Genomic DNA, 24,000 nt, shown 5'->3' with positions numbered 1-24,000 from the left:
GTGCCCGAGTGTACCCTCAAGCAAGAGAACTCTAACCCAAGACAGTAGAAGTTATACCTTCTAGTATAACTAGGGATTATCGTAGATAACACTTGGACGCTAATTGACCTCACTTTTCCCAATATTGGGCCATATAGCGCATATCTATAAATTATATCTAAACAATACTTTATGTTAATGTTAAAGAATTTTTGTTATGCTTAGTATTAATGAAGCGATTTCTTCTGCTCCATAAAGCCATTGTTACTTAAATATTGTTATTTTTAGAAGAACGTGTTCTTAATAGTTAGCTAGATTGGTATCAGGCTGTATATGATTATGGCAATAATATATTATCATGATTTTACTAAAGGATTTTAAATTAGCTTCAAGTGATGAAATAGTCGAAATACCATTTATTTCCCTACACAAAAAAAAAAAGTATATTAATAATCGTTTAAGGTACTTCTTCAACCCTCATTTCAGATTACGTAACAAGGTCTGGCATTTACCAAACAAACACTAAAGTTTTCCAAAGTGCTATTGTTGTATTTTATTTTAAAATGTCCAAAGTTATGTTCATTTATACTTATAATATTGTTATCGTATGTGTTTGGAGAGGATGAATGGAGGATTATTGATATTTTTAGCCCAAGATAGAGACGACTGGCGAAAGATAAGCGAGGCCCTTTGCGTCAATAGGCGTAGGAGATAATGATGATGTTTAGTTGAACCTTTGCACGAAATATTATCTTGCTGTTAACGTTTTAGCATTTTTTTAATTGAAGGTTATTTAATTTGTATCAAACACAGAGAGAGAGAGAGAGAGAGAGAGAGAGAGAGAGAGAGAGAGAGAGAGAGAGAGTTTTAAAGTGGAATAATCCCTTTTTTCCTATTATATTTACCCATTTCATGTTGATTGTGAAGATTTTGGGTACTGTCCATACCCATGCATGTTTTTCTTAATTTTTCTGTTGTATGTTATGATACAGCTGAAAAAAAATAGTTGTTTCTCTCGTACTGTATAGAAGATAATTTTTATACTGGTTCTAGTCAATTATTGTAGTTATTGTTATAGGTTTTAGACTACACTTTTCATTTATTTATTAAATGTATTAGAGATTGTTGAAATTGCTTTAGTTTATTGACAGATTTAACGATGTGCTGTTAATCCATTAATCTAACTTATGCAATCAAACGGTTGAAGTTTACAATATTCAACAATGCTTTTCTTATTTCTTTTGTAGCCGTCTAATTCATGGGTGACGGTGCACAACTTGAAGCAGCTAGACGGGGGAATCCTTGACCCGGACGACCGTCTAAACGACGTAGCTGATGACAGAGAGCAGATTATTGCCATCTACGACGAACAAGCTCACCACCACCAGGGAGGAGATGGAACTTCGGCCTCCTCAGACTCCGAGAACCCTTCTCCTGATATCTTCCAGGTGAGAGAGAGAGAGAGAGAGAGAGAGAGAGAGAGAGAGAGAGAGATTGAGAGAGAGAGAGAGAGAGAGAGAGAGAGAGAGATTGAGAGAGAGAGCTAATCATCCTAACACCATGAATGTTCTGTCGTGAATTTTGCATAGTGGAAATTCATTGTATCCTTTCACTGTGGATGTTCTCTCATGATTTTTGCATAGTGGAAATTCAGTGTATCCTTCTGTCATGATTTTTGCATAGTGGAAATTCATTGTATCCTTTCACTGTGGATGTTCTCTCATGATTTTTGCATAGTGGAAATTCAGTGTATCCTTCTGTCATGATTTTTGCATAGTGGAAATTCATTGTATCCTTTCACTGTGGATGTTCTCTCATGATTTTTGCATAGTGGAAATTCAGTGTATCCTTCTGTCATGATTTTTGCATAGTGGAAATTCATTGTATCCTTTCACTGTGGATGTTCTCTCATGATTTTTGCATAGTGGAAATTCAGTGTATTCTTCTGTCATGATTTTTGCATAGTGGAAATTCAATGTATCCTTCTACCATGAATGTGATCTGTCATGATTTTTGCATAGTGGAAATTCAATGTATCCTTCTACCATGAATGTGATCTGTCATGAATTTTGTGCAGTGGAAATTCAATGTATCCTTCTACCATGAATGTGATCTGTCATGAATTTTGTGCAGTGGAAATTCAATGTATCCTTCCATCATGAATGATCTGTCATGAATTTTGCATATAGGAAATTCAGTGTGTCCTTCCAGCATGTATGTTCTGTCATGAATTTTGTGCAGTGGAAATTCAATGTATCCTTCCATCATGAATGATCTGTCATGAATTTTGCAAATAGGAAATTCAGTGTGTCCTTCCAGCATGTATGTTCTGTCATGAATTTTGTGCAGTGGAAATTCAATGTATCCTTCCATCATGAATGATCTGTCATGAATTTTGCATATAGGAAATTCAATGTGTCCTTCCAGCATGTATGTTCTGTCATGAATTTTGTGCAGTGGGAATTTAATGTATCCTTCCATCATGAATGATCTGTCATGAATTTTGCATATAGGAAATTCAATGTGTCCTTCCAGCATGAATGTTTGTCATGAATTTTGTGCTGTGTAAATTCAATGTATCCTTCCACCATGAATGATCTGTCATGAATTTTGCATATAGGAAATAAAATGTATCCTTCCACCATGAATGTTCTGTCATGAATTTTGTGCAGTGGAAATTTAATGTATCCTTCCAGCATGAATGTTCTGTCATGAATTTTGTGCAGTGGAAATTCAATATTTCCTTCCACCATGAATGATCTGTCATGAATTTTGCATATAGGAAATTAATGTATCCTTCCGCCATGAATGTTCTGTCATGAATTTTGCAAAAAGGAAATTCAATGTATCCTTCCACCATGAATGGGCTGTCATGAATTTGCAAAGTGGAAGTTTTATATCTTTAGATGTTCTTAAGTGCACACTTCCCCCATGTTCAGTTCACTCACTCTCTGTTAAATGTCATATTTCGACATCTTTTAGTGCATAGGAGTTTATAGTTGTTAATGCTGTATGTACTGTATACTGTACAGTATTATGAAAAAAGTGAGTCACAAGTAAAGATAAAGTAGAAAGAGATGTAAACCCAATATTCAGTTCAGGATAGATAAATATAGTTGTTTACAGTATTAAAAAGAATGGTTTTAACCTGTAGGAAAGTTATTTTAGAATGAAAGAATCTAGTAATATGTTATAACTGGATTTACACTTCCATATTTCCATGAATATATGATTATTTTACCGCCTTCCCGCAAAGTTCACTAGCAATTTTTCTTGTGATCAGGGAATCGAGCACAAGTTCTCTCCCTTCACACGGAATGACATTGAGATAACAGGAGAAGAACTGAGTGCCACTCCTCCTCCACTCCACGTCCGGCGGGGAAGCGAGCCCGCTCTTAACAGGTTATCTCCCATACCTCCAGCGAATATTCCTCCAGACCCAACCAAGAGGTGGTCGGCTGCCCCAATCATCGAGGATCAGAATGCACCTCCAAGTTCCACGCCGATGAAGCCTGTCGTGAGTAGCGTGAAAGCTTGTTTCCTTACTTGGGAGCATCTTGAGAGTTTGCAAGATGAATTTTATGTTAATTTTATGTACACATGCGCTGCAAGTCGCAAAAATGGGGTGTGTCTAGTATTTCTTTTTATACTGTTAACTATAGTTTAGTATTGCTTTTAATGAACTAGGATGGGCATAGTTCATATGAAGATGACTGTGTGTTTGTCGCGGATCCTGGAGAGAGGGGAGAAGGGTCAGGTGAGGAAAAAACCCCTTCGTCGTCTTCGTCATCTTCACACCATTCTGCTACGGCTTTCTCCAGATTCTCAAGAGATAATAATCGATGCTCAGTCCAGGTGAATACATATGTCCCTTGCAATATTATGTAACTTTCAAAGGGATTTGTGCGTTAGCCTTAAAATTTCTTACTAATTTGCTTCTTGTATGATCCTAGTCCAGAATATTTCATGGTTGGTGCTACCTAACCCTTATTTCCCTTTATGGTGTAGTGTAAGTGAATGTTTTAGGTAAGCTTGGGCAAGATATTAATGCACTTGTCGCAAAGCTGAATTAGGTGGCACACTGGCTAGCAGTGGATGAGGGATAAAGAGAGTAAATGGGATATAAAGTAAATAGTTATGGGAGATCCTCTTGTTTATTTAACTTGATTGAAATTTCTTCCTCTATTCTCGTGAAACAGTTGAAATTTGGGGATGTTATGCAACAAGTAGTGAAGGGAGAAGTAAATAAAGATTAATAGCGTACTCTGTAATGGGATGAGATTTGAAGTGGAGTAGCAGTTGAAGAAGCATACAGGTAGTACAACTTAGTAATGAAACATGAATGGCTCCTAAAAGCATTACTCACCATGGTGTGAGTACCATGTGCTTACATCAGCAGGATAGAAAGGATCTTACTGTCACGCTTCCAAACCAATAACCAACACATTAGGCCCTCTAGGAAAGCTCAATGAAAACTCGGCATTAGCAAGGGGCTGTGTAGTCATCCTTTTTAAGTGGATCTACCACCTTCTGTGGGAGGATAAACTAGGATACCTTGAAGGTGTGGCCATTGTAGCTATTGCTTCGTAAAAATTTGGAATCCCTTACTAAAAACATTCCATAAGTCAGTTAAGCAACACACTAGCTGCAGGAGGCTTAAAGATTTTAAATTATAGAGATGCACAAATATATACTATTTTAAATTTTAACTGAACATTGCTTGAGTACATAGTCTGCTTATTCTTATGTTTTGGTACATGTGGATTATTGGAAGTTGAGAATTTTAACCCCATAAGTAACCTTGACAGACACAACCAAGTCGTGCATTAAAGTTTATTTCTGGTATATTATAAAGTTAGCATTATTTCCTTCATGCAGTTTTTGATACATTAATAAATACAAATAGATTATTTTATTGTACATAATTACTATTTTCTAATAATAAGATTTTTTTCTTTAGGTCCTTTCAGACAATCCTGCAATGGTACGATGGGCAGATGCTGCTGACAAGGCAATGGTAGCCAGTGAGGGAAGGCGAAGAGAACCTCTTGGAGGCTCTGCTTCATCTCCTCTTCATTCTAGAGACCCATCTCATGATGATTCAAATACCTGGTAATTTCAATTATCTTTTTATGTCCTAGTAGCCTTATAGCATATTTATATCTCGCCTAGTGTGCACATTGGTATGATTAGTTTACCTATATAACATTTTCTTTATAAGTGAAGTTGAAATAATGAATAAAATCAGTGTAAGTTGAAGGTCTCACAATTGTATAGTTATGGAAAATTCAAACTGATTAAAAATTTTTTTGATTGTTTCCTCCACAAAATACAAACTTTCAACCTTTAGTAGGAGACTCATCCTTAGAAGGTAGAAAGTCTCCCCCAAAAATCTGGCTGGTTGGTGTAGCTGATATTGATGGAAATCACTCTTCATTTTCAGCATTCTGGTGGTGCTAAGTAATGACCGAGGACCTCTGGGTATCCATGTAATTCCAAGTACAGATGGCAGAGGGGTTGACCAAGGCCTGTTGGTGGAAGGAGTGGAACCAGATGGACGGATAGCCAGGGATGGGAGAATAGAGGTCCATGATAGAATTATTGAAATTAACGGAAAGACTTTAAATAATATTACATTTCAAAGGTAAGGTTATTTCTGACCATAAGTTTACTCTTTAAAGATGGGTAAAAAAAGAGGTCCTTGATAGAATTATTGAAATAATGCATTTCAAAGATAAGGTTATTTCATGCCATAATAGTTTATTTTTTAGAAAATTGTAGAAATTTCCAAATCAGAAAGTTAATTTATTGGCTAATAGTATTTCTTTTATTAAAAATTATTTGTAAATGTTTCATCCACAGAGCACAAGAAATTTTCAAAGAGGCTATGCAATCCCCAGAATTACGTCTCAGAGTTTTGAAAAGACCTGATTATCGTGATATTAACCATAGACATCAGAGCTCTTATGGGCTTTCAAATGAGTTAGTTGAAGGAGAGGAGAGGTGTAAGTATGCAGGGTTATTCACTGTCCTTTGTAGAATTACTGCGTTGTATGTTGCAGAAAATTTTGGGTGTTAGAAAAATGTCCATTACTGTAACTTTATGATAAATTCAACTTTTCTATTTCTTTTCAGTTGTTGGGGGTGCCAAAGTTGCAAGTGTTACTTCAACTAGAAAAGTTCCCCCGTCATCTCTGTCGTCTCGAACCCAGGCTGTTATATTGCAATGTAACACCAGAAAACTTGGCCGTAAGGTTACTGTACATCTTACGAAAGGTCCTCACGGCCTTGGCTTCTCTATAACCACAAGAGATAATCCTGCAGGAGGAGAAGCACCGATTTATATAAAAAATATATTGCCCAAGGTGAGGTTATTTGAGTTAAATAGGTTATTATGCATAAGATTACAGAATAAAGTTGAATAAGCTTCAAATCATAGATTTAGATACAGTGTCAAACCTAATTTGTTGCATTGATTTTGTTAATAGGGAGCTGCTATCGAAGATGGAACTCTACGAATTGGTGACCGACTTTTAGAGGTGAATGGTGTTGAAGTCACAGGTCGTAGCCAGTCAGAGGTAGCTGGCCTCTTAAGGCAGATTCCAATTGGTGGCACTGCAACTCTCACTGTATCCAGACAAGATCAGCGTAATGGCGAGGTGCCGAACAATTCAGCGGATTCTTTTTCTGAAACTGAAAAACCCTCTAGTCCAAAATTACCAAGACAGTTGGTAAGGAAGTTTAAGCAGATATTACAGTAGTATTGCGTAATGTAATTACTTAAACTACATTATGTATATTTTTAATAGCTTCGTGTAATGTGATTTATTGCTTTGCATTTTGTGTTGCTTAGCTTTAATTTCTATTTGTTTTTGTTAGCAATTTAAGGAAATCCAGGGTGAAGTTTGCTTCCAGTAGTGCTTACAAGATCCTTGTTCAGTATTTCTTTCTTTTGAAATTTTCAAGAGTGCAGTAGTTTCAAAGGCCTGCTCTCTCTCTCTCTCTCTCTCTCTCTCTCTCTCTCTCTCTCTCTCTCTCTCTCTCTCTCTCTCTCTCTCTCTCTCTCTCTCTCACACATTGGTAAAGCCGCTTTATATTTTTGCACTGTTCACCAAATTTGTGATTATGGTACAGAATGCTCATTTGATCAAGTGCATAGTGCGTACTTCGTTAACAAGTGTATTATTAGTGGATTATTGTCATAGCGGTTTCTTTTTTTAGTTATATTGGTCAGTCGTATTCCTTGTTTCAGTTAAATTCCAAGTTATATTTGAGATGCTTTACTATAAATGTAAAATTTTAGTTGTGTGTTTGATAATGTTAACTAAAAATACTAGTGTTTTGCTACAAAATTATAAATTTTTGAAGATTTGGGTATGAAAATTTGTAAAAGAAAAAAGAATATAGGATTTGAGTGTTTTGCTTGAAGCCTGATTTTGAAGTTTAATTAATAGATTTTAAGTTTTTAGTTACTAGTTTATTTTTTAAGTATCATAGAGCATTCTGATCCAGTCATTGTTTATTTAACTGTAATTGCACATTCACTTAAAACATTATGGTGATTTAATGCTTCTCCACCAATTCACACAGCTGTAGCTTTGTTTTGCACTTCGATCACCAACTTATTGTACAAGGGACCTGCACCATTTGTTTTGTCACTGATTTGAAATACCAGGTACATCTTTCACAGAGTTAAATGTTTTATGGCGGCTATAATTTAATCTCTTTAGCTGGGATTAATATGGACTTATAGGATTTTTTTCAAATGCACCACTGGACGTATAATGGGCATGCTTTTTGTGTGTTAAAATTTGCATATGACTTTAAAGCTAAGGGACCACTAATTTTGCACAGCATTTCCTTCATTTTGATGTATTAGGTGTGCACTACTTTTCATTGTTCATTAGCCTTGCACTTAGTGTAAGATTTCACTTTGCTCTATCAAACATTAAGGAATACTTTAATGTTAGTGTGCCCTAATGCTATTTGCCAGTGACTTCGGATATTTTATTATAGGTATGCTTCCATCCACAAGACAGCCTGTCCTTCTTCCGCCAGGTATTTTGCTTTAGTGTTCTGTGAGGCCTTGTTCATGGAAAGCAAAGTTTTTATTCATATGATCAAGGATTACAGTCCTCTAATGTTCCATGTATTTTTTTTTTTTTCATGAAATTCTTTGCTTTTGTGAACATGGCCTATACATCATAGATATAAATTATATGGTATATAATAACCCTCAGAATTTAGTAAGTATAATTTCTTTATTTTCCCATTGTTGTAATTTTGTTTTAAATTTTGCTTTATTAAGCACATGTATAGTATGAGAAAGATACTTTCATGTTCCCCATGTTTCAGCCTGCTGATAAAGCAGCCGAAGATAGCCTCATGTTCCCATGGAAGCAACGGGAAATACTGATGTTTGAAATTCCTGTCCATGACTCTGAAAGAGCCGGACTTGGTGAGTGACTGATTTTTATTTTGTTATTAGTGTAAGAGAAATATAAGGTTTTGTAGTAGTCATTGTCTTTACAGTATCATTAAACAGTTTTTTCTATATATGATAGTTAAGTCAAACACTGAAGTTGAATCTATGCCTTTGTGAATAAGTTAATAGATCTTAGAAAATATTTTGTTGTAAAATTTCACATGATATATATATGCTTTCTACATTTCAGGTGTAAGTGTGAAAGGAAAGACCAGCTCGGGTCCAAATGGCTCGGTTGACCTTGGAATCTTTGTGAAGAATGTTATCCATGGAGGAGCAGCCAGTAGGGATGGAAGGTTATTTCAGAATGATCAGCTCGTTAACATCAATGGTCATTCCTTGCTGGGGAAGCCGAATAGTGAGGCCATGAAGACCCTGAGAACTGCGATGCATCAAGAGGTTAATTTTACTTCTTTTGAGTATGTAATACATTACTATAACTGTATACAGTATACTGCAGCTGTTCTGTTTATACATTTTTTTTATACCTTTAACATTTTCTTAACCCCTCTTTTTATACAGGGCCCAACCCCAGGTATGATCTCCCTTACTGTGGCGAGAAGGACAGATAGCAGTAGAGAACGGTCCAGTCCATCATCGGCAAATCGTTCTGGCCGAGATTCTGCGAACAGCCTTCTCACAAATTCCTCAGGAACCGAAACCCTGGGTGGAGCCAAATCTTCGCCTGCAACTCCCACACCTGACCATTCTGGCCTCACAGATGTGTCAGATTCCACATTAACAACAGGGATGAATAAGGTGAGGTTAATTTATTGTACTTTTTTATTAGTATAACTTCTAGAAACATTGCATGTATTGTAATCTATTGGTTAGGTTGGCCATGAGCTAGTTTTAAATTTGAAGTTGGAATACTGCACACTGGATATTTGTAACGCTGCCATGGATTAATTCCTGTAGAATTTTTTATGTAAACTTACATGTTACTTCTTTTTTGTGTCGGAGATACTGAACTGTATTAGTATTGTATTGAGGTATAGTTATTCAATCTTTGCTGTTAATTGATTACAAAACCAATAGTACAGTACTACACTTTTAAAAATTAATCATCCATACCATATTATGGTTTAGTTTAATAAGTCACTGAGCCACATTCTTAGGATTTGAATAGGACCAACCCAAAATATTTTTTTGATGTGAAAATAAGTAGGAAGGAGCGAAGTGTAATGTAGGTGAAAAATAAAAGTAAAATAGTAGTCAAGCCACTTCAAAATAGAGACAAGGTGTACCAAGCAAGATACCTTGTAAGTGGCACCCTTCTGCAGTTTTTAAATGTCAAGCTATGTGTAATTGCTTAAATGTACTGCTACAAAATTAGTTTTTAAAGCATGTGAAAAAGCTTTATTGTAATTTGGATGTTGTATTATGATTTTTGAAGTACATTATTATTGCATCTTGTGTAAAAACATAATTTTGTTTATTAACACGTCATTAATCTGATTTTCTCCCATTTTATTCATCAGTACGATAGTGGGCGCCATGTTGTTGATGGTATCGAATTTGCTCATCCTGACACTCTTGACGTGAGAAACCCAGTCATTCAGAGGCTAACGGGTAATAACGGTGCATTGCGTAATGAAAGTTACTACAAGGTACGGCAGATTTCTTGTTATTGATATACAGTTGATTACAGTATGTGGAGATGTAATTTTTAATATTGAAGCCATATTAAATATTAATTAATTTCTTTTTCCACATACAGGCAACGCATGATACTTGGAATACCTCTCAACTTCAACATTTTGTTATGCGGGGTGAACATGAGACTTTGAGTACCGGGAATCATATTATGAATCCCTTGGGGTCCCCAACAGTCAACTTGCCATCGGGAAATATACTTATTATACATGATGATCCCACTACCACTCATCTTGCAGGGTATGTTCAGTCTTGAAAATTAAATGTAATAGATGACTTGTTTTTGCTATTATAAAAACAATTCATTGTGAATTTTGGGTTAGAATCATTATCTTTATGCTAATTACAACTTAGCGAAATGTCCCTCATCATGTGTTGGTTATTTGGAATGTTTATATTTGATGGAGAGTTAATATTTTCTGCATTCTTTCTAAATCTTTCTGTTTACCCTCTTTTCTAGCCTTTTGGCTTCCATCCTCTTCTCTACCTATATGTATCTTATTTTCTCTCCTTTATTCTTCAGAGCTTGAAGCTTTTGTTCTTTAATTAATGAACTTTAATAGGTCTTGATTCCATCACCCTGTCATTTCTCTTAATCCCTTCCACAGAGTTGCTTTGCATGCATTGATTTTAATCTACCTTCTTTAAACAGATATCACCTACTACTTCTATTTCTATATTTGGTGGTAATGTTTCATAACCCTCCTTTTTTATTTTTTACATTTTTTTTTTATCCCTATCTTTAACACTGCTTACCAATCTTTTTTGGCAATTGTACATCGTATAATAACTACAGTACCACACTTTATAAGGGTAATTATTCATAATAGCTTCTTCAGCCATCAAACATACGTAATTCTTTGAATTCAATGAAACATATTCTGCGTCCTGGAATTTTCATGCATATAAAGTTTTTACAATATATAGAATTATGTATTAGTGGAAAGGAAATTTATTCAGTTATACCATTAAATGCATTTTACATTATTGCCTCATAGTTCTTTTACTAAGATGAGTTGAGTAAAACTTGTCAGAAATGTCTTGGTGCTTTAATGAATTAATTTTCTTGTGCAAGTTCAGATTAAAAGGGTTGATACAGTTAACTATTTATAAAATTACCTTAAACAGAAAATCAATAAGATTTGCTGAATAGACTGTACCTTTTTGTATTTCAAGTGTAAAATATTTAAATTTGTTAGCAAACTTTTATCATGAAATGGTGTTAGAGAGATATCTAAAAGTATGTGAGACAGTATTTTAAATTTTTCCCTAATATTTTTTTCAGGCAAATGAGTCGGTCGGAGGGTCCTGGAGCCTCCTCAGGAAGTTACAGTGACCGCCCGAGTCAGTCCGATGATGCCTATATGAGTCAGTAAGTAATTTATATTTTTATTTAGTAATATGACCATGTTTACATTAAGTATTCAAGAAGTAAGCTACATACCACACCTGTAAACTAAGAGTTGGAATGAATTATCTATCCAAAATAATCCATGGGAGAAGATAAGCTAGATCAGGTTGGGTGACTTTGTGGTAGTTTAGGATATATAGTGTATTCTTCCAGATAGATGTTTCGGTACTACGGAACTGAAAAATATTACATTATATACTGCAAAATTGCTAGCATATTTAGGTTGTTATAAGTATCCATCTAAATGCATTTACTGTTTGTTGGTTCTTATAATGTTTACTATAAAGCAGGAAACTATTGTATCCTTCATTCATATTTGTATCTGCTGTTTAAAGAAATGCTACAATATTTTGTTCAATAGATTAACCAAGCCAGATACAGTGTTTATAGAAATAAATGATAGAAAGTTTTAAAGTACTTTTTAACTTTCTGAAACTTTACTTTGCAGAACTTCCCTTGAAGAGAATGCTGCGGGATTTTCCAGGGATCAGTTTGGCAGGCAAAGTATGTCTGAGAAACGCCATGCCACTCTCGATGCCAAGAATACTGATACATACCAGCGTAACAAAAAAGCTAGGTATGTTTTATGGTCTTATTTTTCATATCAAACCAATCACTTGCATACAACCCACGTTTGTGATTTTTTTATGTCTTAGACATTTCAGTCTTTTATCTAATGTTTTTAAATGATAGAAATTTTTCTTGAATAATGTAATCTCATAATTGATGAGACTTTTATCCCTTTTGGATGGTAGAAGCATTTGACAGATCTTTACTGATAGAGAAGGGCTTACTTTAATCATCCTTCTCTTCCCTCTTACTTTCACTACTGTATTTTCTTATCATATATATTTTTTTTCTTATTACTTGTATATATTCCACTTACAGGATATGAATTGTATTCACTCACTTAATCATTTTGCACCTTTCACGTTTACCAGAAGCTCTTTAAGGGCTTTAGTTCTTTATCTCTATGAATATTTTTAGACATTTACCCATTCAAACCAGCCTAAGTATTATTTTGGGCTTTTTGCAAATGGGGTTTATGAAATGAATCTGACTTTTATTAGTAAAGTTTTTCAATACAAACCCCTCGTAACTTTAATGGTCTGCTTGCCAGCCCTGCCTCTTCTGTCTTAGTCTAAAGACTGCAATGAATAGGACATTTGAAAATCATGAATGTTGGCTGTATTAGACTGAATGTTTAGATTTAAAGATTAAATCCTAATTTATATAACTCATTTTGCCTCATTTTGCATTTTACTATTTAAAGAAACTTAAGTGTGAATTTGCAAACAATTTTTTAAAAGTTCGTTTATTGCCATAGTACTTAACTGTATAAGATTGGGATATTTTCATATTTGGCTCCTATTTGCATGTGTTAAGATTAATTCCTTTCCAGGGAGGAAAGAGAAAAACAAAAACAGATGATGCTTGCTCAAGAAAAACTAGCCGCATCTCAAGGCTTGGGATGTTTGTCATCAGAAGGTATGTAATACTATTTAGTTTTTTCCCCGAATACCATTAATTTTCTCCACTGCAAAACATGTAGAGGATATTACTTGAACAACTTTTGTTCATTTGCTGATATTTAACTCTCATTCTATGCTGCAGCTTACTGTATTCTATGTTTCTTTGTGTGAAAAAGCTTTTTGTTGTAGTTTAAGAGCCTGTTAGGGAACTACAGGTTTAGGTGTGTAAAAATTATGTCACTGTACATGTTATACTTATGTAGTTCAGCACTTCTGTTCAGGGGTATGCACAGATAACACAACAGACACGGCTTTCATGGCTGAAGCTGTATATAAGTATGCTTGATTTTGTTATAGTATGATCCATACAAAGGTTAACTTCAATTTTTTATATTAAAGATCCATTTTACATTTTAAAAGTAAAGCAAATGGCTGTGCCCATTTTATTTTAAAAATTTTGCAGCACATCATTTTGTTTTTCCATTCTTTGAAGATCACGTCTAGATTTTAACTTTGTTTTTAATGCAGTAGAAAAATATTATGAATAACCAAAGGATTTTCAAAACCTCACGTGACTGGTGAAAAGTGAGATGATTATAGTTGCAATGTGTGTGTTCCGTAAATAAAAACTGTTTTATTGCAGTTTTTACAGGTTGGGTAGATGCTTTATTGATGTTTTGCTGTTTGGGATTTTATAATTGACATGCTATTTGTGTGTAAGATGTAGTAATGTCAAAACATTTGAAATTTGTTAGTCTTTAAAGGTAGAGGGATGGTGTTTTTGTGGTATATATAGTAGTTAAGTATTGTAGTGATCAGCTTTATTAATCCTGCTGCTAGTTAAAATTTACTGATGTAGTTTGAAATATAAGAAAAATTGTAGATTAACATTCTCTCATTATGGAAGTTAAAAGTACTGGAGTAATAGGGGCCTTTGTTTAAAGGCATCTGCAATATCAGGTCTTGGTAATTACTTAGTTTTTGAAGTGATTATAGTTAGCTGGAGACCAGGCACAAAACTCTATTGTATTGGAATATCAAATTATAGTACTAGGTAATAATTTAATTCATAAAAGTAATTTGAGGCTATACTGTTTCTCAAGAGTAACATTCCATGGTAGGTAACGTTTAATAACTGCTTAACAAAAGCCTGTAATTAATTGGCACTTTATCATGAATTTAAATTAATGGGTCCTTCCATAATTTCATTGATTGAATTCAGCTATTTTTAGGTTGCACATTGGATGAGATGATGAATTCTAATGATTAATGGAAAGATTAGCTTTGCTAATTGCAGAAAGTTTAGGAGATGATGCAAAATTTATAGGTGATATGGTGTAAAATCATCACACTTCTTTACTGGTATTTAAGTTAAAAGAACCTGTCTTTATGGGTCATGATTGTTTGGCCATGTGAGAGCTGTTAGGCTATATCTTGATAGAGTAAATTCAGGGATGAATTCTTATATTTGAATGTTAAAGGGATAATTTTGGCACTTTTCAGTAACTAAATTATACTCTTCTTTGGAAGCCTTGGTATTGAGAAGTACTTGGACTTGTTTGTTCAGGAAGCTATACGTACTCGTATTTGGGTAATTTTTGAGTGTGAAAACTAAATTTTTAATGGAACTGAAAAGAATTGAGATAGATTTTACGTATGGATTAGAATTTGTGTTATGTAGTTTTTTATATTTATCTACATAAATTGTTTTACCTTTATTGTAGAACAGTGATATTTTGATTGCTCTTGTACAGTATATCCTCTTCAATATCGAATGCATTTCATTCATAAAAAGTAAATCAATTTTGTTTTGAATCCTCGTTAATTTGCTTCCAATCATTGGTTTTGACCCTAGGTCTCCTTACCCAATACAGTTTTATCAAACTATGCTTAATATTAACAACTTGGTGTGTTTTGTAAGTGGTTTTAAGTAGATAGGAAGTATAAGAGCTTTTTAATTACTCTTCATAACTAACTAATTTTAAACCTAGTGTCTGCAGTTAGTGGACTAGATTTAACTTGAAAATGGTGTTTGTTCTCAAGGTGATGTACGGGAGGAGTTAACACCTGGGTCAAGGGAAGTTGGTATTGATGTGCCCTTGAATAATGACCCTCCTGTGCTACGGCACCAGTCAGAACCCCCACCAAAGAGTAGTGCTAAAATATCCAGTGCCCCTGGGACTCCATCCATACAGTTGAAAAATATGTCAAAGGGCTCAACTCTGCCCTCCAACTTATATAAAAAAGGAAAGCACGCTGGTAATAACAACCATTCTTATAGTAAATCACTCATGAGACAGAAAAAACAAATAGACAAGAACTCATGTCATGGGGGTTCTGAGACTGTGGGTGAGCATACAGGGAAGGGTGCACCAAGGACGCAGTGGTCTGGGTATCCGCGTGGTCCTTTCAGCCCAGTTAGTCGCAGCCTTGAGAGGCATTACTGTAGAAGCAATCAGCAGCGAACTACTTTTGGACAGGATCTCTCTGCCATGATTTCAAATTGGGGTAACTAACACTTTTCTGATGTGGTGCATGATGCTTTCAGTGTGTTTTCTCAAAGGTCAAGAGTTTAAGCCATTATCACCAAAATGGACAACTATCCAATCATAATTTACATAATCATTTGATTATTTTAAAAATTTTGAATATTTAGCTGGTTTATTAGTCAAGGTTGCACAATTTACTGCTTTTCCAGTTATTTTTTTATACATTTTTTGCAAATATGCAGGCACCTCTAAATTAAAAAGTGTTATACACACCCTCAGATGTCATAGGAATGTATCTAGTTAACGATATACTATATCAGGAAAGCCATGTATGAATAAATTAGTTACAGCATTTGGGAAAAATTCTAATGAGTTTGCGTAAGGCGAACCAGATTAAAATTTCTTTAATCTTACTTTGACTTGCTGTTATTTATATAGTTGGAAGGGTTATCAATACTGCAGTGTGCATACTTGTATCACCCATTGGAATTCAGAGGTTGAGTACTATCTGTACATGTATACAGTATACTGTATATATTTTAAATAAAAATTTTTGATAGTTCAAGTTTGTAAATGCAGTTTTTTTTTTCTAGAAAAAGCATATTATATTTGAAATGCATCTACACAAAATCCAAAACTTGATAGGCTTCAAATCCTCTCTGACTTTTGATAGAGATAATATGTAGCAAGTCAGCATACCATAAACATAACTGCTCCATAAATATCACCGACGAACCTCCAAACAACTAATCTTTAGTTAGATACAAAGATCTTTGGTTCGTTATTACTTTGAGCACTGATTCTCATTCACAATGAGTGCTATTTGGCATTTCCTTTCTCAGCACAAGGTTTTATGTGCAGCATTTTATCACAGACAAATATTGTTGAAATTCATGTCTCATGAGGCGTGCCTATGTCAGTCTAGTATTAGAATGTTGCAGTTGAAATTTATTTCTTATTTATATACTTAGGATGCATATGTCAACTGATTTTCCAAAAATTGCACACATGCACGCATGCACATAATGCGCACTTATCTATTTATGAACAACAGCACCTCCACCTATGCGCACATACTGCACATGAACTATGGTATCAATAAATGTGTGAGCCTTCTGTAATTGAGGCATCTGAATAAAAAAAAGTAGTCTCGCTGTGAAAACTTTATATTCTAGGTCTTTTTGCTCGTCCCATGAAGTTACGCAAACTGCTGGTGAATATCGCAGGAGGGATAATATTAATATCAGTGACCTTCTAATTGTTACTACGTTATCAGCAGGAGACATGATCAAAATACAGGGCTTCATATGCTTTGTATACATATAAGAAGTGTGTACACAATTTGAATGTTTCATGCATAATGAATCTTTGCAGTGCTATTCTATGTTAGTACTGTACTTTGCATACCATGTAGCCAAAGATTTTGTTGACAGTTTCGGAAATTACACTAAGCCTGCAGAGTTGGATAGAAATGTTATATGGCTGCTGATAAAATAAATATCGTATGCTGAATTTTATTTTTTAATTTCAGGGCAAAATCTAAGGTAATAGACTTTAGATAATTTACGATAACTTTATACTAACTGGTTAGAAATTGTCATGATACACTGTAGTATTTATTAATATTTTAAAGAAATTATGAGCTTTTTATTTTGGAATTGAAATTTTCTATATATATTCTTTGCCTGAAGAATATTTAGATTTTGTTGAAATGCTGTAAAGTTAGATTGTGAATGTGTTATATGCAAGGTCAACTTAGAATGAGATTTAATGGTAAACTGACTGTAGCAGTTGTGATGGCATTAAGATGCAGTGATTGCAGAGTTGCAACATTTAGAAAGAATTATACAAATTAGTTGTATCCTGATGCAATTTTGATTTTGGTTGCTGTATCCAGATATTCATGATTATAATTACTTTAAAAAGTATTAATGTTAGTTCATCATGAAGGAAAATTTGGTCACCAGGCATTATTTGGCATTCACTTTGCTGGAAAAAGTTAAGAACAATATTTGGGTTACTGTTTGCCTCTTGTCAGTTTCACAATGCTGTTTGAATTAAATGTGTACCTCTACAACTATGAATACTGTTTATGTAGCTAGGATAATTCATCAATTAAAGGATGCTCTGTGAATGAAAATGTTATAATTAATTCATTATTATTAAAGTGAGGAGATTTACCAGAAAGCACATTGTAGATTAAGTTTGAAAGGTATAAAATACTGTAGTGCATCATGATTTTTAAGAGGGAATTGAAAGTTTACTTGTTTACAGATGCACCTTTTATAGCAGTATAGGTTTAGGATTATTCTTTTGTTTCACAATTTTTTAAACATTATACCTAATCTAGAAAATCAGGAGGTGCCTGTATAAGTGCAGCTATAATGGTAGGGCAGTTGTTATCACTTTTTCTTGATAGACAAGTACAGGGGAATATTGCGATTTGCAATTGTAATGGTGATAATTACCTATTCAGGCCCATTGAATTGCAATTAAATGTTGCTTATGTGGATGAATTGCTCGTTTTTTATGAAGGTTGGCTGCATCACAAGGGAAAGTTAACTAACATTTGCATGGATGGTGATTGCTTTTGCATGTTTTTCTTGCCTCAGCAGATGCATTATTGTATACAATATTCTTGCTTTATTCAAAGGTTGATGCTTACCTCTATATGCCTAAGTATCTTTATAATGGGTGTAAAGTGAATCCGTCAAGTGCAAAATAGGGAGTCGTTTGATATCTGGAAATAATGTATAAATTCATTTGTATATATGTAATTATATGTACTGGTGTGTTTCTGTTATATTGTACAGTAGTACAATGTTCTCTTAATTTGGAAATCTATGTGGGTAAGTCAAAAATATATATGCTGAGCTTCTTTGTACTTTTACTGCCAATTTGAGTCCTGATAATTATATGATAAACAATATTTTCCTTATGTTATTGGTGGCAGTCCAAATTGCTCTTGCATTTTATATTTTTGTGTCTTCTTAAATCTGTCCACTTAGTAAATAATTCTGACTAAAATTGATAGCAGTCTTGTGATGGTCCTTCTCTGTTTAACAAGTCCCATGATTATTTGTTTGTATAGCTGCCCGTAACCGAGACTTGTTGAGTCGGGATCCCACAATGGGGGTGATGGTACGAGCCTCCTCTGATGAATCTCTCGCATCTCAAACTCATCAGCGCACCAATCACGCACACCAACCGTCATCGCATGAGCACAATCCATCACAGGGTAAATGTTGGGAGTTGGTGCTTCAAAATTATGAAAGGTTGATGTACATTTATAAATTCTACCAACCTTTGTCTCTATTGTATTTCTTTTCAGGATTTCCAGAGTAAAGAAAATATCAGAAACTTTATTTTGCAATTAAATTTCATGAAGTGCATAGATTTAAGTAAATTATTTCTGATTTTAATCTTTTTATAAAAGTAGTTGTGTGCAGCCTCTCAGCTTAGCATAGTTCATCTACCTGACTTTTATACTTTATCAGTTATATTGTCATACTGGTCTTAGGGTACCTTTTTAGAAGGGATTCAATTTTCAGATAAATCTCTTGAATTGAAATCAAAGTGTAAAGTAAAGGTTGCTTAAGGTGAAGATTATATATAGTTAATGTAACCTCTGATGCAATAATGCCTTTGCTGTCAATTAGATTTTGCCATTTATCAGAAGGCCACTCCTTTAAAGAAACTGATTTATAGGCCAATGTGCTGTAAACCTCGTGTTCATTGTTTAATTCATGTATTTTGTACGTTACATTTCAATATTACTAACAGTTATTGAAATAATGCATGTATAGTATGCTAATTTACATTAAAGGATATACATTACTGCTAACACTATTAACTGCATTTAAGTACAGCGTTAAGAAGGTCTGTAAATAATTAAATGACTAAACTTTCAATCCATCAGTAATTTTCTGAATAAAACACTATAAAGAGCATTTATTTAGAGGTACCAAGGTACACTGATTTATCTATGGATATGTTTTTCACCTGATGCAATCTCTAAACCACCTCCAGATGCTTTAAGGTCTCGACTTGATGTAGGACCTGGTTTAGGAATGAAAAAATCTTCAAGCTTGGAATCATTACAAACTATGGTACAAGAGGTTTGTATTTGCTCAGCTATTTCTATTGTGAAATATTTTTTACTATAGTTGAGAGATGACATGAAGTATAAGAAGTAATATCATGTTTTTTTTCTTTATTTTTTTGTACCTTGAATAATATAATAGTAAAGCACTGCTAAAGTTATTGTTGGGTTTTGAATATGTCATTGATTTGGTGGTTATCATTCAGTTGGCCTTGGAGGAGGAGGGACAGCGAATGGGAGGCTCAGGACGTGTGCCAAGAGGCAGGGGCTGCAATGAGAGTTTTCGTGCTGCTGTGGATCGTTCCTATGATGTCCCTCTCTCAGGTCTTCATAATAAAATGGAAACACGTAAGTTAGAGTTACTGTATAAAGATTTTATAGCAAATATTTGTTTGGGTTTTGGATTATCAAATAACTATTTACTGGAGACCATCAAGTTCATTTTTGAGAGGCTCTCCTGAAGGTTGTGTTCGTGAGTGAGAACTGTTGATTAAAGTTAGGCAAAAGTGAGGTGGTTTGATAGATAATTCAAGGGAAACCAAAGGAAACTAATAAAAAACAAAAGGCAGGAAGCAATGCAGCTGGGAATTGAGGGATAGCTACAAAGCACCTTTAGTAGTAACTATACTTGGGTATGTAAAGCACAATGTAGGGAAATGGCATCCCTTACAGGGAAGTAATTTAATGGAAATTTGATGCTCTTATTCTTAGTCAAAATATAACCCATTGCCTTGGGCTTGTTAGTGTCTGGTACAATTTTAGAGCAAGCTTTAATCCATATTAAAATCAGCAACAGGGAATTGTTCAGTCTTGTTAAGGAGACTGAATCTAAAATGAAACCCTTGATGCAGCTGTATGTCATCTCTCAGAAAGATACACTTACGAGTTTGGTCTTGGAACTGGGAAGGTTAGCCTCTCTATTATGATACTGTAGTTTGGTTTTTTTTACCTTCCTTACTAGGTAAATGTTGGTATTTATCTTCATACTTTTATTATCACATCATATACCGTACTGTGCTAATAAGTAATTATAATTCTAATACTATACATTTAGCTTTTGTCGATATACTTAAGACTGATGTATGCAGGGCACCCACCTCACCTTCCACGTACATCGTCATTATTCCCCATCTTATTTATTTTTGTGGAGAAGTCAGTCTAATCTTGATGCTCGTATGCAGGTAGACCTTGTGTGGTGAATATATAATGACAGTCAAAAGGGGGTATCATTTAACCCTGAATTATGCTACTATCATAAAAGAAAAGCATATTAGAGATAGAATTCTAATCTTTAAGTAATTGGAAGAATACTGCGAATCCATAAGGGAAATAGTATTGCCATTTCCATAGGCTGAATTCAGTACTACCCTATGTAGCAAATAATAGTCTGTCTACTGCCTTCACCTTAGAGAAAGGGCTCTCTTCTAATCTGATGGAGAATACATTCAAACCTGTGGGCTTTTTGAAGCAAGGTTTGGTATTTCAGTTGCCTCCTACCTAAAGAGTTGTTCCCCGTACTATAACCCGTTCATTTCTGTAGTCTTAAAGTAAGCTGTACAAAAAGATCATAATGATGTTCAAAAATAAATTTTTATCACATTGAAATTGTTTTTGTCAAATTCAGTGTTCCATTTATTCATAAAATTGAAAATTAACAAACTTTTCTGTTGGTGATAACCTACTACTACAGCTATGTGACAGTAATATTTAGTTATGAAGCATGGAAGACACAAAGTTTTATCATGACTATTTTGTCTTTTATACTTTTATACTGACTGATCATAAGATGGAAAGATCTTGGGTTAAAGTCCTCACATAAGAGTATCAATAATACTTTTGCTAATTATTAGAAATCCTATGGTATTTTAGTTTTCCACTCCTGTAGAGTATGGTATATTTAGAAATTGATCTACTTAAGGTACTGTACTATCATTGACAATTGAATTCCACTTTTTCAGTAATCCAGTGGTAATCCGTATTGATTTACGTAGAATAACAGATCTTTTGATGTTTTACCATTTTGTTTTTACTATTTCCTCATTTTATTAAAACTTTTCACCATACATTAAGATTTGTTATTAACATAAAAGTAACAGTATACATAAATATCCAAATACATACCTATATATTTACATACATCATAGGAACCAACCCTTGATTCAGTACAAATATTTTCAAATTTTTAAAGACTAAACTCTGTAGTTCAAATTTCATTGCTAGTCTTTTAATCTGGTTATGCATTGGTTAAAATCTGTGTATCTATGCATTCAATCATCGTATTGGCAAAGAACATTTATCGTCATACAGTAAATTGAAATTTTGAGTGTTGGTTGCGATGGTACAAGTACAGTACTGTACAGTGTATACAAAGCTCTTCCTCATCAGTATTTTTCAACATGATGTATTATTACCAAACCATACCATTGAGGTAAAGATTTTGAAACAAAGAATAATTTGGTGAATTTCATATAATTATATTGTTATTCAGGCTTAACACAAAAAGAAAAGCAACCAACCTTCTGTTTAGAGTAAATCCAAGAGTGTACTGTAATTGGTATTACGTTATGTAATGGTTAAATTTGAATTGCTAGTTGTTGAATGATAGTTCTCAAGACAAATGTTAATCTAGTTGGAAACTCAAATTAGTGCTGAAATATAGTATTTATTTTATATTAGATTTACTTTTGTTCTTGTTTGTAATTTCTGAAATATTTTTATTAAATAATTGTAAGAAAGTTTAAGGGCTAGGCAGTTTAAGATAGGTATTATTTTAAATTGAAATTCTAATTTAGAGTTAAGAATATCAAGTGGTCTAGTTCAACTATACAATACTTATAACCAACATATTCAGTTTTCCATTGTATGACATTGTACGTTCCACATTGCAGTAATGTACAGACAAGATCTTAATTGTGCATGGTGTTAAATTTTAATATGGTGAGGTTTCAACCTGTGTGGGGAAGTAAATTTCATCCATACATATTAGGTATTACAGTATGTTGGTATAACAAAGTTCTTTTCATAATATACAATGGTTGCACTACTTGATGGTCCTAATTGGTGTTTTTTCTTTTGGATTCCTTCACCTCTTGTGCTCCATCTTCAAAAAATTAAATAAAAATCAAATGTAACAACCACATTGCCATCGGACCTATGGCTTGACCACCTTGACATCATGGAACGTGGATGCACTGTGACGTTGTGATGTCACCTTCGTCACCAATTTTTGGTGGCCTGTTATTTGTTGGTGACTTAACTACTTGGTGCTTCCTGTGGGTAACACATGACATTGTTTGCTTTGCTGGCTCACCGCTACTAAAAATGACACCTGAATGCACTCGCTTCATTGCATTGATATCTTTGACGGAATGACCTATAATTTTGCTTTGTATATATACTGCACTGTCACAATGCATGAACTGCATTATTATTACTGAATGAAAATCAGCTGATGGCATCTTTCCTGAAGAGTATTTTGCTCATTTAGTTGCAGAAGAAGAATCGGAATCTAGTGGATCAGGTTTTGGAAGAGGAAACAGTCGGCAGTCATCTGTAAATTCAGCTGTTGATGACAAATTAATGAAAAAGGTTGGCAAGAAGAAGCCTGGAATATTCAAAGGTCTAGGTTCAATGTTTAGGTAAGATAATATAAAAATTTATATTTTTGTAAAAAAAAAAAAAATTAACGTATATATATACACAGTATGCATATGAAATTAGTTTAGTCTTGTTTTTGGATCTTGATTCTTTATTATGAAAGCTTTTTGAAATGGAAGTATTCACCTCACAGCACATTAGCCTTGCCCTGAAAATTTTAGCATTCACATATTCTGCTTTTTAGTTGTGGAATGTAGATTCTGATATGTAGATTATCATATATTCAAATCAAATTTCATTTGGCATCATTTGATGAATAGTGGAGACCTGAACTAGTGTTATTTAGAATTATTAACCTTTTTACCCCCAATGGACGTACTGGTACGTTTCACAAAACTCATCGCTTTACCCCCATGGACGTACTGGTACGTCCTTGCAAAAAACTTTTATTTGCATTTTTTTGCATATTTTGATAACTTTGAGAAACTTCAGGCATTTTCCAAAATAATGATACCAACCTGACCCCTCTGACGAAAATTAAGGCTGTTAGCGCACTTTAAAAAAAAAAAAATATTTCAAAATGTGCTTGAAAAAGAAAACGCCTGGGGTTTAAGAGTTGGAAAGTTCCAAATAGCTTGGGGGTAAAAGGGTTAACTAGTAAATGATGTTTAGTTATAATTTTACAAGACTGAGAAATTGTATGATTTTATGGATAATTAAAGGCATGTCTCCAATTGAGATACATAATTCAAGTTGCAAATTTATTTATTAAATCATGTTCATCACTTAATACCTCTTAAAATATTTCA

The 24,000-nt window shown here is 34.0% G+C and overlaps 1 protein-coding gene across 20 annotated transcripts in view; it reads left to right on the top strand.

Annotated features, from left to right (window-relative positions):
• The window catches only part of LOC137641452 (partitioning defective 3 homolog), a 310,783-nt gene that overhangs the window by 265,511 nt on the left and 21,272 nt on the right, over nucleotides 1–24,000 (top strand). For 7 of the 20 annotated variants that reach the window (XM_068374008.1, XM_068374011.1, XM_068374009.1 and 4 more), the window contains exons 2-23: nucleotides 1,227–1,427; nucleotides 3,263–3,496; nucleotides 3,667–3,834; nucleotides 4,940–5,091; nucleotides 5,423–5,623; nucleotides 5,842–5,984; nucleotides 6,115–6,344; nucleotides 6,468–6,710; nucleotides 7,996–8,037; nucleotides 8,335–8,437; nucleotides 8,655–8,863; nucleotides 8,987–9,223; nucleotides 9,946–10,074; nucleotides 10,185–10,360; nucleotides 11,406–11,492; nucleotides 11,980–12,108; nucleotides 12,934–13,019; nucleotides 15,047–15,511; nucleotides 18,584–18,730; nucleotides 19,522–19,610; nucleotides 19,801–19,942; nucleotides 23,043–23,232. In XM_068374008.1, coding sequence (XP_068230109.1) covers nucleotides 1,227–1,427; nucleotides 3,263–3,496; nucleotides 3,667–3,834; nucleotides 4,940–5,091; nucleotides 5,423–5,623; nucleotides 5,842–5,984; nucleotides 6,115–6,344; nucleotides 6,468–6,710; nucleotides 7,996–8,037; nucleotides 8,335–8,437; nucleotides 8,655–8,863; nucleotides 8,987–9,223; nucleotides 9,946–10,074; nucleotides 10,185–10,360; nucleotides 11,406–11,492; nucleotides 11,980–12,108; nucleotides 12,934–13,019; nucleotides 15,047–15,511; nucleotides 18,584–18,730; nucleotides 19,522–19,610; nucleotides 19,801–19,942; nucleotides 23,043–23,232 — 3,803 coding nt within the window. The remainder of the gene's footprint in view (nucleotides 1–1,226; nucleotides 1,428–3,262; nucleotides 3,497–3,666; nucleotides 3,835–4,939; nucleotides 5,092–5,422; nucleotides 5,624–5,841; nucleotides 5,985–6,114; nucleotides 6,345–6,467; nucleotides 6,711–7,995; nucleotides 8,038–8,334; nucleotides 8,438–8,654; nucleotides 8,864–8,986; nucleotides 9,224–9,945; nucleotides 10,075–10,184; nucleotides 10,361–11,405; nucleotides 11,493–11,979; nucleotides 12,109–12,933; nucleotides 13,020–15,046; nucleotides 15,512–18,583; nucleotides 18,731–19,521; nucleotides 19,611–19,800; nucleotides 19,943–23,042; nucleotides 23,233–24,000) is intronic. The other 13 variants (XM_068373998.1, XM_068373996.1, XM_068374006.1 and 10 more) reach the window with 8 other exon arrangements.

The sequence above is a fragment of the Palaemon carinicauda genome, chromosome 5 (assembly GCF_036898095.1).
Source record: "Palaemon carinicauda isolate YSFRI2023 chromosome 5, ASM3689809v2, whole genome shotgun sequence".
Lineage (NCBI taxonomy): Eukaryota > Metazoa > Arthropoda > Malacostraca > Decapoda > Palaemonidae > Palaemon > Palaemon carinicauda.
The sequence above is the reverse complement of the archived record's forward strand: the minus strand, read 5'-3'. Positions and strand labels throughout refer to the sequence as shown.